General features: G+C 35.7%; 2 protein-coding genes and 1 long non-coding RNA gene across 3 annotated transcripts; 1 reads left to right on the forward strand and 2 right to left on the reverse strand.

Moving 5' to 3' along the window:
- Window positions 1-1496: 1496 nt before the first annotated feature.
- On the reverse strand, window positions 1497-2298 carry LOC103965309 (protein RALF-like 33). Its single transcript, XM_009378351.3, has one exon. It carries the CDS (start codon window positions 2071-2073, stop codon window positions 1711-1713), a length of 363 nt encoding a protein of 120 aa, XP_009376626.1. The 5' UTR covers window positions 2074-2298; the 3' UTR covers window positions 1497-1710.
- A 2464-nt stretch (window positions 2299-4762) lies between these two features.
- LOC103965310 (cell cycle checkpoint control protein RAD9A) lies at window positions 4763-9217 on the reverse strand. Its single transcript, XM_009378352.3, has 11 exons — window positions 9003-9217; window positions 8104-8223; window positions 7914-8022; window positions 7363-7614; window positions 7169-7281; window positions 6831-6895; window positions 6430-6680; window positions 6199-6355; window positions 5972-6012; window positions 5701-5889; window positions 4763-4942 (listed from the first exon to the last, which is right to left on the reverse strand). The coding sequence occupies exons 1-10, from the start codon at window positions 9105-9107 to the stop codon at window positions 5750-5752; spliced, it is 1353 nt and encodes a 450-aa protein (XP_009376627.2). The 5' UTR covers window positions 9108-9217; the 3' UTR covers window positions 4763-4942; window positions 5701-5749.
- On the forward strand, window positions 4881-5545 carry LOC125473604. The gene is made up of 2 exons (XR_007255439.1): window positions 4881-4980; window positions 5012-5545. It is a non-coding gene; the product is annotated as an uncharacterized LOC125473604 (long non-coding RNA).
- Window positions 9218-13006: the final 3789 nt, after the last annotated feature.

Here is a 13006-nt window from a genome sequence, read left to right on the forward strand (position 1 = left end):
AGCTTCAAATTATATTTGAAAGAGATGGGTGCAATTGAGACCTTCTGACTTCTGAGTTATGAGACCATTATGATCATGGGCGCATGGGTGAGGACAATTTCAATGGAGCTATGTTGGTAGGACTAGGTTGTGGACCTTCTACTAAGTACAAATTCACTTTGTCCATGCAATTAAAGCATAACCCTATAGCGCTGAGATCTCAAGTTAATGACACATTATCATGAAATAAAATCATAACATGTGTCTACGCGTGATTGGCTTGAAATACTTTCATTGTCATGGTTGGTAAGTTTGAATCGAATGAGCATTTGAAATTCATGTCTAAAATTTGAGAACTTCCATCAATGGGAAATCACTGTAGAAGTATTTCAAGCCTATTACACATTGACATTTGAAACAGTAAAAGACCACCATAGTAACATCCACAGAGTAGGTAAATTTTTTTTTTTTTTTTGACATTTATCAACTACAAGTAGAAATAAGGAAAGTGTTATTCACACACACTTGTTAATTTTTCGCTATTAATCATTTTCGATTCATTTGATCCGAAGGTCAAAAATTAAGAGAAGTGTGTGAGAAGTACAAACGGGTGTTTGGTTAGCACTACCCTAGAAATATCCATCTACTCCATCCAAATTTAAGCTTATAGTAATCGAAATCAACAACTTATTTGTCCCTCTTGCATGAATACCATTCAAAGCAAAGAACTTGAAATAAAAAGGAAAAAAACAATATGAAATATCAAGATGTTTATACTTCATAGAAACAATTTTGGATCAAGAGAGATCCAATCTTTGAATGTCCCTTCCCCTTTTTGCAAATTTACATCTTTCTTGCCATCAAAAGTCACCAATTCCTTCTCTTGTTACTTTGTCACTTGCTTTGTTTTATTTCTCAATCTAAGTTCCTATTATTTGGTTTTCCTTTTTCTTGTTTGAGAAGAAAAGGGGAAGAAGCCAAGCACCAATATTGGAAAGAGGACTTTTCTACAACTAACACTACATCCCATCAAACACAAGTCCCCAAAAGATGCTAACTTTCATAAACAAAATATATATAATTTATTACATGGTATAATTTTCTATAGAGACAAGGATATGTTGGTCATGAAAAAATATGAGGGGGAATAATCAAGCAACATTGTGAGAATTATCTTCAATCTAAACCATCATAAATTTTGTGTACAGAACGTCCGTTTTTATAACTAGACTATGTATGTTCTGAAGAAAAATAACTAAAAAGCGATTCCAGTTAATAAGGTTTTTCGTTTTGCAAAAGTTGAAAGGGGACGTCTATCGTACCTAATCTTAATCTTACTTTGCAAAATTATTATTTTTACGACTCGAACCAGGTCACAAATAAACAACAATTCTGTCGTCTCTCTCTCTCTCTTTAAGAATGACTAATATATTAAGAAGGGTTCATTCAAAAGAAAGGCAAAATCTACAAAATTCGAAGAAAAAAGACTAGCAAATTATTAATTTTTACAAAAGTCATTGCAAAATATGATTTGATAAATCAATATTTCCATTAATTAACAACAAAAACAATGACACATCACCTCCAAATCCAAACCCCATCTTTCTCTCCCTTTGTTCATGTATAACAATCAAACCCCATTTCCAAATGAACAAAAACAAGAACAAGAACAAAAACAAAAACAAAACAAAAACAAAAAAAAAAAAAAAAAACGAAAAAAAGAAAAGAAATTTAACTCCTGCACCTTGTGATGGCGCTGCAGCCGCGGCTGTAGGGGTTGGCCTGGGCCCCGGGCTTGCAATTGTAGTAGGAGGCGCCGCGCCTGGAGCAAGGCACGGTGTTCCTCTGCAGCGCACCGTAGCTGATGTACTTGGTGGTGGCTAAGATGCGACGGCTGATCTCCGAGTCCATGTCAAACTCCCCATCATCCCCAGCAGCCAAGGCGCACTCGGCTATGGAGCCCTTGCAGGGGGCTGACTTGGCGTCGGCGGTGGGTATCCAGGTGAGGTGGTGCTGGTCCCCATTTGACGAACCCACCACCAAGATTGAGGCGCAGATCAGGAGGAGGAGTGAGAAGCTGTGCAGACTAGCCATTTCTGCCAAAGTAAGAAGCTTTTTCACTCGCTCTTTCTTCTTCGTTTGTAGATTTTCTTCGAAGCTGAATGCTTTCTTTGATTTTTGCTTGAGTTGCTTTACTTGTTGCTTTCTCTTGGTCTCTTCTTTATTTTAATTTCTTGCTCTGTGTTTCCTTTTGTTTGTTGATTATCTCCACCGGTAGGGGGGAGAGGGAGGACAAAGGAAATTAGACAAGAGCTAAATCTCGGTTAAGGACTTATAAGAGGCCCATTGTCAACAAATGACATTGGTATTGGGCATTATTTACAATGGTGCCCCTTTGAGTGTTTATTTCTCTCTTTCAAACTGAAGCTAGGCATATTCTATTTTAAACTCACTTAAATGATGGAGAAAATTGTAGCAATGATTTTAATTTTAATCTAATTGGAGCAACAATCTTTTAACTAAAAATATGTGATTATTGATCGTTTAACTCACCAAAACGTGCAGTTATGGTCATTTTCGCCAACTTTGTTAAAACTTCTATCAAAATGAGTCATATTAGATAGACTATGCTACAATTGAGTTAAAGTTGAGGGATCATTGCTCCAATTAGTTAAAGTTGAGGGACCATTTCTTTAATTGGGTTAAAGTTAAGGGACCATTATTACAATTTTTTTTACTTAGTTTTCCATATTTACTCCTTGATTCAGTCTCACATGTATAACATGCAACTCATTTTGACGGAAGTTCAAATGAAATTGATGAAAACGACCATAGTTGCATGCTTTGATTAGTTAAAGGACCACTAGTCACGCATTTTTAGTTAATGGACCATTACTCCAATTAGGTTAAAGGTAAGTAACTATTGCTACAATTTTTTCTAAATACGAGAGGGAAATAGAACTTTGGGAGTACAAAGAGAGCTTATTCGTTATTCAATATGGCTACGTTCATGTATGTTTTTTTTTGTTTTTTTTCTGAATCCATTTTTTTTTTATATTTTTTTAATTTTAGAATTGATTACTTTTATTTTTACAACAATAACGTTAGTAAGTTAAATTGATAATTATGAGAGTCAAACCCGCACCAGAATACATAAACCAAATGACAAACTTAGTAATTAGAAGAAAAATCATATGCACATTCATAATCCAACCTACTATTAAGAATCACATATGGCAGGTTGACTACTAGTTGTCTCTTAAAAAAATGGAGATTAGGGAGAGAAGGGGAGAGAGGATGGAAGACGGCATCTAGGGTTTACGTTACACCTATCCCAAGTAGGCACGTCCATCCAAATAATCGTTAACCGAGACACGTTTTCTCCTTCCAAATCCCATTCCTACCTGTTTCTCTCTTTTATTTATTTATTTGATAATTTTATTTAATATTTTATCAGTCCATCCCATTGGCGTCATCCTTCATTATTGTGCCCCTTGTAAGTTTTGTATTACCTCACTTGTAGTTGTTAACCGTCGCCCATTTTACTCTTCGTTTTCATCCATTACGAATGCATTAATTTATCAAATCCAATCCACGTAATAGGATAACTAGTCTTTGTGGTGATAAGACATTCGGAAGATAGTCCTTATATTAAAAAAAATTAGGATTTAAACACTTGTGATGGAGAACATTAGCAAATTTAGTGCTAAAATAGTTGGATATAGAGAGAAAGGCGTGAAAAGGTGAAGATACAAATTACAGACAGAAGGAAGAGAGACGAAGATAGGAGGTGAAACCAAAGAACGAGTAAGATAGAAATACGTTTTTACTCCTGCATTTAACGAAAAATCATTTTTGAATTAAATTTGTTAACGAATAACTACACGAGTGTTCAAATAATACTTTTCTTACTACTAGAACTATCCTCCAAATACCTTATTATCATGAAGATCATTTATCCGATCAAGTCAAATCCAATATATGAGTTGAATCATTCCATCATAAAGGAAAAAACAAAAAAAGAAAGTTGAGTTGGATCCACGTTGAAATGTTGGAATACTTCTTCTTCATGTGTATGCCATTGACATTTGCATATAGCACGAGTCTATACTATAGTTGCTATTGTTTTCAATTAAACACCCGCGCTTTTTTATCATATAGCTAGGAGTCTGACCATTTCAAAAGGAACAACGGTTTTACCTTGTTTAAATAAGCGGCGTTAGGTTGGGCGGCTACGTGCCGTAGCCCTTAGATAGGTGGCGGGCCCGCTGCAGATCGCTAGGACGGTGTTTGCGCGTCGCAACACCAAATCCTCAGTCCCCCTCAAGCCAGCTGGTCCCTCACCAATCTCTTGCCACTATAAATATTTTTAATTTCGATTCCTTTATTTTTAACAAAGTAAACTATTATATTATACTTTTTAAAAAGATATAATATATGCAATTTTCTAATTAAATTCCTGTTTCCTCGTGGATCTTGCCGCATCATTTTTAAAATTTTGTTTTTGGAAGGGAACATTTTTTGGTAAAGAAATTCAAAGGTTGAAAAGGAGGAAGAGACATTCTCACAGATGGACAGAAGTGCCCTCACTCCAAATTATTATTTAATTAATATATCTAAAATAACTCTAGTACTACCGTCTAGTTTGATTTTCGCTAAAGACGAATTTAAGCCACATTATTACTAGCCCATTTAACGCTAAACACATCCCTCTCTTCTTTTAGTGTAAATAATATCGTTTGTTAAAAAAAAAAATAAACAAAAAAAAATCCAGGTGCTAAAAAGCACGTGAGAGATCCAAAACCTGCAGTCCATGCGTGCCAAAAGATAAAAATAGAAAGAGCAAATAATACATCGTGGCACGTAAGCTATGTTCAGGGTTCATGCTGACATTAACTAGAAAAACACGTATTGCCCCAAACTGCTTGAGATAACTAGCCAACTAGGTGTAAGTGGGTCCCACCTGCAGGTTTTAAGATTTCACAATCAACGACTTGAATGGTCCTAAATTGAATAAGCAATCCAAAGAAAGGTCCTAAATTGAATAAGCAATCCAAAAAAAGTCCTAAGTTAGAGACAAACTTCCCAGATGTTACGGTGACAGCGTTTCAAACTAATAACAAACTCTCTAAACCGTGTTTCTACACCACGCATTGTGTGTCCTCTATGGCTGAACGTTGAAGTGAGAAAAAGGCAGGAAATCACTGCTATAGAGAGATAGAGAGGCAGGAATTCACTGCAACTGAGTTTTTCCGACTGTTTTCGTTACCAGTTATACGGGAAAACCATCTCAAGACAGACAGAAAGTCATTGCAATAGAGACTAGAGAGGCAATGTTAAATCAACTCTAAGATCTGATTCACATTTAAGGCAATGAAAACAGCAGAGGTCCTATAAGCTGCTGTGTGATGGTGACGGATCAACGTCCGTGTGTGAATTCTTGATCCAAACCCACCAATTTCGTACGTTTGGTAACATTGACACCACGAATCGTTTCACAGTTTTGTGCATACAAACTATATCAACAACCATTTGAATTTAATGATATATTTCAGTTTCTGATCCATTTCTTGCGGACTTAATTCTATTTAAATAATTGCATAATCCATTAATCCCTCAAACTAAAACACAAAGCAGTCGTGCTCAATATGTAAAGCTAAGTACTTGACAAAAAGGAAATTAGAACTAAAGCATGTCATTTGAGGAGAAAGATGGACTTACAACACGAGAGTGAGAAGCAATTCGGCCAACCACCACTCCAGCCACGAACCTACTGTTCTTCATAGTATGGTGGTGTTGCCTGAATACAAAGGTCATTCTCTTCATCCTCATCACTGTCGTCTTCATCTGCATCTACCCAGTTACTAGGATGGTGTTGTGAAAACCCACCGCTGTTAATTTGTGATCTATCTGGAAGAAACAGAATGCACAAGCTTTAGTTAATACAGTTGTATAAAACAGGCAAGATTAACCTAACTATTTTCTTACAAACCTCTAGGTTCTTCCATATGATCATTTTCCTCAGGGTGGCAGCTAGAATGACAGGTCAAGAGAACAATTTTGTAATAGATAAAGAATATATTTCATCATGCAATGACTTCGGTCCGACCCACATGAGAGAAACAAATACGGACTGGAACAGAAGTCGTAATGTAACAAGAAAACTTTCAAAATTATCGTATAAGCAAAAACTGAAGCAAATAGTGCGGTTTAGGATACGCATTGGGATCCACAGGCTCATTTCCCCCAGCAGATGCAGGATTCGAAATATGCAGTTTACTCATCCTTTGGACTTCTCTCTGTCCATTAGCATTCAAATTTCTTTCCCCTTGAAACTGTCCTCCTTCAGCACCGTTGCCACTTCTTGCACCACTTCCTGAAAAAAGTAAAACAGTTAACAAATAAGAGAACAACATCTTGTCACTATTAAAACATTCAAGAAACTGTTACCTGAGAGATCAGACCAAATTCTGGTGTGGTCAGATGGATGCTCAGAGCCACTTGGCCTACACCTTTCTCGTCGTGCTTCTGACCCTGTCCCATGCTCATCCCGAATGTGCATTTCAGTAGCTGCTTGTGGATGTTCTGCTGGATTGGTTTCATGCTGCTGTGACACTAGCATGGTTGCAAGTACAAGTGTAGCATCAAAATTTGAAGTGGACCCATCATCTAGACCAAACTTTGGTGCCATTAGAATAGGCCTGCAATCCCAACATATAATTAAGCAATCTTTAAGTCACAGTTTGCTAAATATAGTACTTGCATATGAGCTTTAAGCTCTTAGCTCAAACTCTCATGGGATACAAGAAAAAGAATGCAAGAGGAAGATAAAGAAACTAGGTATATCTTACTGTCCAGCTTTCTCAAAATATAAGTGGATGTCAATTTCACAGCCCTCGCAGAAAGAAAGGAACGCCTGAAATAATTCGAGAAAAAAAATGAAATGACAAATTGGAGGACCTAGGATTCAGCTAAAAAGAATGTGAAGCACCCTAGAAAAAAAATAGGCTAGGAAGTCTATACGCCTTACTAGAAAGCCTCAACCAATGAAGGTAATTGGGATGATAACAACAGTAATTAGCTGCATATTATCTCTATCTAAAAGACGAGGCTTATCAAATTGGACAATGCTGTTCACAGTGTAAACAAATTCAAATACAATTAGATCCCAGACAACGAATTTACTGACCTTCAACTCCTTCACACCGAATGTCACATCTATGGGGTCTCCAGTGTGGGTATACTGCACAAACTCTTCAGTAGGATCTATCCATAGTTGAGTATGCAGTGACGAATCACTGTCTGCTGGTCAAAGGTTGAAGCGTAAACATCCTTTTGTGGTAATTTCAATTTTAAGAAACTGAGATGCAAAATCCTTATTACCTTTGGTTGGGTCAATATAACTTCTAAGTTCAACAGCTTTTCCTCCAATTTCACTTGCTGCATCAGAAGGCAAGGAAGTGGGTTCTGTTGCTATGACTGTAATCTCCTGAAGCGATGACTGAAAATTAGCAAGCAATCTGTTCAGATCTCGGGGTCTCACAACTAAGCTGCTTGGGAATTTTCTCCTATCAAGAGACAAATGTTGTATATCGGGTTCAACATTGCAACTAATCCAATAGGTTTTTTTCATACCTGCATAATGTAGGTATGAAGTTTAAAATGATGGAAAGTGAACGACGTATATAAAAGGAAAATTATGTGATAAGGAAAGCTGCACAATGAAGTTGTCTAGTACGACATCATGACGCATCTACACAATAAAACTCAACGCATTCTAAATTTTATTGGTGTGCTCAAATTATAGTTCCAGAAGCCCCCTCGTTTTGACTGTGAATAGAAGTTAAATCAGCTACAAAAAGTTGATTGAATTCTGTAATACCAAATTTTGTATAAAAAATCAACAGCACATAACATGACAAAGGATAATTTACCACTGAAGCACTGTAAAGTCCATTGCAGTTTTGATGCATCGGGATCAGGCAATTTCACGCTCAAATTATCTATACTTGCTAAAGGTGTCCTAAGCACAGAGCAAACAGCCTGAACAAACTATGTCAGTAAGATTACCATGTTATTCAAGCCTGTTAAACAACGCAATTCCACAGAAAGATGATGTCTTACCTTTAAAAGCACACTACATTGCACCTGATTACCAGTTACAGTATAGACGTCAAAGAAATCAGGCTTAAATGTGCTCGATTGATAGGCAGAACGTGATGTATTGAGAGAGTGCAAGGCAAGCTGGATACAAGAGAATAAAATCTTTAGTAAAGCTGTGGTGGTATCAAAATCGTTAGTAACTCATTTTCTCAATTTTGGTCTCCAATTATGTCCACCCATTATATTTCACATAAATCAGTACACAGGGTAACAAAACAAACTATGAAGTAGACGGTCGAATAAGTACCGAGAACCTCAAGAGTTCTTTTCACTGAATACCAAACAAATACCAGCCAATCCCCAAATTAGGATACATTTCAAACCAAAAGTAACAATGAATTCGAGCTTCAATCGGAAGCAAAACTAGCGTCCGTTTACTAATTTCTTTAACTACTCACAAACGATTCATCCAAACCCCGGATAAATTTAATAACTTACCATACAGATCTTTTCCAAAACCCTAAAATGCACAAGCAAAACCCTAAATACTCATCATCATTTACCAACAGATAATTGTTTCAAAATATGAACCGGTAGTACTAAATATATGAGAACTCGATCGAATCTTACGCCACAGATTTATAGTGAACAGAATATAAAATTGATTCTATCATCAAGCATCATCACAATTACAACAATAAAATGCAAACAACTGCGCTGAAATTAAGGGCCCATTTCTGCATAAAATTGAAATTAACTAACTCATCAATTTAGTTGCATTAAAACCGAATTAACAAGAAATACGTACGAATTTGAGGCGTGCAGTGTTAATTAATTACTGATAAGTAAAGACTGTGCGGAGTGTCTGGAGGGAGGGAAAATGCGAGGGAAAGTGGAAAAAGGGAAGTTTGTGAGAGAACCTGAGAAGGAGAAGCTTGGACGGCGAGCTCGTTGCCGATGCGTGCGAGGCACGTGATGGAGCGGGCGAAGGTCTTCAGGGCGTTGCCGCTCACACTGAACTCCATCTCTGTCGGTCGCAGACGAAGACCGCCGCGCTCTGTAACTTGGCGTTGGCGGGAAGGATTTACTCGGTTTTGGAACAAAATATCAATGGAACTTTTCTAGGCCCGTTTTACTTGCGGGCTTTTTTATTAGAAGAACTTAAAACACATTTTGCAAGGCTAAACTTAGAAATGCTTTTCTAAAAAGCACTGTTCAGAAGCGGTTATTAGGAGAACATTGATATTTTCAACAAAATAATTTTAAGTGCTTTCTTAAAAAGCACTTGAAGTGCCTGCTTCCTATAGTACAAGGAAAGTTTTAACTTTTGCAAAATATTATCAGAAGTGTTTTAAGTGAGTTCGAAAGTATTTTTAGTCATTTTAAAAGTTTTTCTAAACAAGTCATGCGCTTTTTAGAGAAGCATGAAATGTTCAAAAGAACTTGGTTTTTTAATAAAACATTAAACTTGTTTACAACAAAATCACTCCTAGTAGAAGGGCTTTAAGTAAGAAGCAATTCAAAATACTTGAAGTGTTTTCTAAGGAAACACCTAATAAGTTATTTTTCGTAACCCACTTTTGTGATATAGAAAAATTTGATGTCAAACTAGCCAAGAATGTTTTTTTTATTAAAAACACTTTTAGTCTTTGCATAAACAGTATGTCAGTCCCACACATGGAACTAGGGCTCGTTTAAGAAGTGCTTTTAAATGGCTGAAAGCAATTTAAGTGAAAATGTTTTTAAAACCAATTCTTAGTAAAAATTAGGGGTGGGCACGGTCCGGTTCTACCCTCAAAATGGAACCGGAACTGAAAAATTTCAACGGTTTGGTTTGGTGCGGTTCCACTTATATTTATTACTAAAATTGTACGGTTCGGTTCATGCCGGTTTACGGTTCTAACCAAAATTATATATATGTTTTTTTCTAATTTTCTACTTCTAATACCAAACACATATTTCAACCACAAATTCAAGTAAATTTGAGTTTCCACTACTAGATCTACAAGATTTGTGACCAGAGGATAGAAAGTGTGCATATAAATATAAATCAAAAGATAAAAAGGCTCATATCAAGATCAAAGTGTAGATCTTAAATTAAAACTAAGATGTACATTATACATAATACACTGGAAAAGAATGGAGAAAAATAATGTAGGGGGAGAAAAGTGATAAAACAACAAAGGAGGAGGAGAGAAGTGAAGAAAAATATTGGGCTTATGCACATGGTCTTCTTGGAAAAATGTCTTATTTATAGAAAAATAATAATAAAACAATAATTTATATTAAAAGCGGTTCGGTCCGGTTCCTTCGGTTCTTAAGATTTCCAAACCAAAACCAGAACCGTTTGAAACGGTTCGGTTCGGTTTTTGTTCCAGTTTTGACTTTTTTGGTCAGTGCGGTTTTTTACGGTTCTTTTTATCACGGTTCGATTCAGTTTTCTGATTTGACGGTTTTTTTGCCCACCCCTAGTAAAAATACAAGTGAATCCTGCTAAAGCTTTTGGAGATGCACATAACTGGTATTTCTTACAAGAAGCACTTCAAATGCTTATGAATCCAAATCATTTTCTCTAAAAGCCTTTTTGGTAATTTAAAAGCACTTTCTAAATAAGCCCTTATTTGGGTTGTAGTTTTGCAACGCTTGGGTACCTTATAAGGAGATGTTGACCCTGATTAAGAGGATTGGGCTGGAGTTGCTAGGTCAGGTGGGTATTTACTTAGTTGGGTTTGTTGATTTATAGGCCCCTCTCACTGTGTATATAGAAAGCTTGCATTTAATTTTTAAAAAGAAAAACTTGAACAAGCTTAGATTTAATCAAAATCCTTATAATCCTTAGAAGGAGAATAGTTCTCGCAAACATATGGAGTAATTTTACAAGTTTGCTAGCATTTTCCACCTTCAATCTAACCATTGATGTATCAAGGGTTGTTGAAGGTCATGCATACACGCGTGGACGACTGATCGTAGCATATCTTTAAATTTTAACCGCATAAGTTGATATTGACTAACTTGAGTAGTTCTCCATAGAGTAAACTCTCCATTAACGGTTGTTAATTGATACAACTGAAATATCGTAGTAGTTAGAATTGGCTAGTAAAATGAGAGTATCCTAAACCATGAAACCAAAAGGAAGAGCGATACAAAACTAATTAACCAAATAATGAATCGTTTATATTCAAAACTATTTATGTAATATGTGGTTTACCGTCATATGACGTACCGGTCTAATATATATTATGCTTGTGTATAATTTTTGTTTACATGTCCATACATTATTAAATGTGAGGAGGCTGTTGTGTCAACTCTTCATTGGTCCCTTGCCTTGGTCAATACAAACACGCTACACTTCTCAAACCCACCAACCAAACGCAAGCCTCCAACTAAATATGTAATACGGCCTGTCGTTTTCAACTCTTTTTATGGCAAGAATGCGGCTCAAATGTTGTGTTTTATTAGACAAAATTGCTTTTGCATGTTTAGAGTGCGTTTGTCAGTGCTTTTCAAATTACTGTAAACATTTTAAAAATATATATTTTTAGAATTAACTTTTAGTAAAAATACAAGGAAATTATGAAGAAAAAAAACTTGATGTTCTTCCAAAAAAACACTTCAAGTGTTGTTGAAACTTAAAAACATTTTCATTAAAAATGTTTTTAATCATTTTAAAATTATTTCTAAACAAGCTCTAAAGCTACACAAACATATGAATATTATCAAACACTTTGTTGGGTAGTTTTGATCATGTAATTTAATTATACGAGAAATATGCTAATATCAATCGTTCGTGCGTTTGAAACTATCAAAATTATAAATCTGTGTGATGGTATTAGCTTCATGCTTTATTGTGATAGTTTCAACTTTTCATTATGTTTTTTTTTTGTCTTTTTATATACTGTTTTCATGATGTTTTGGATTTGGTTCAAGTTGAGAAGATTGAGTTTAAGAAAAGGGAAATAAAGCCAAAGTGCTACCCAGCACATATTTTTTGATGGTCATGACTTACTACTCCTTCACTTTACACCAACTTATAGCATGGGGCTCAAATCCCATATTATGCAATGTTTATGGGACATGGTTTCATTTTAAGGAGACATCTCCCTAACTTTAATCTCTATTTAGTTAGTATTTTATCCTCGATAATATTATTTAAACACAAAACTATTTACATTGTTGATACTCCTCTAATACATGTATATGACTCATATTATTGTTTGTGAAGCTGTCTCAAATTTAAGTGTTCAAATAACATTACTGAAACTGATCACATTGTATTGAGGGTCTGAGGCACTCTCAAATATTACATGTGACTTTTGTCATTGTATTTGAACCTCACTTGTATTGGAGATGGTATCAACAATGTGTTAGTTTTATGTGTTTAAATAGCATCTTAGGCACAAAAAGTTTAAGTGGCTCTGATTATGCAATGGTAAAAATGAATTCAGATCCACTCTAGAATCTTTGTATCCGGAACTGAAGGATCAAAGAATCCAAGCCGTTCAAGAGAAAGAAAGAGATTCGGACTGTTCAAGGCTAGATTTTATGTAAGATGGATCAGTGTGATGTGCTAATGAGGACCACATAATTTAAATTGAGTAATCCTAATTTCTTGATCCGTTCGCTCCAGACACAGATCCGGAGAGGATCTAGATTCGGTAAAAACCATATCATATAGCGTAGCTTGAGGTGTTGCATCATTGTATTAATGTGTCATGATTGGGGTCAGTACCAACCTAATTAACATCACCCCAACTAATTACCCACACTTAAGGTTGTAATTATTGATCCCCCTATTCCAGTTCCCTCCCAAATGAACACAAACATATCCAATTCCAACCTTACCTTTTAAATAAAGGAAAACTAATGAAAAATGTTTGAAAACTTTGAGTTTTAACGATAAGAACAAAATAAAAGGGAAAGTGAA

This window comes from the organism of the source record quoted next, unplaced genomic scaffold (assembly GCF_019419815.1).
Source record: "Pyrus x bretschneideri cultivar Hongxiangsu unplaced genomic scaffold, Pyrus_bretschneideri_v1 Contig11, whole genome shotgun sequence".
NCBI lineage: Eukaryota > Viridiplantae > Streptophyta > Magnoliopsida > Rosales > Rosaceae > Pyrus > Pyrus x bretschneideri.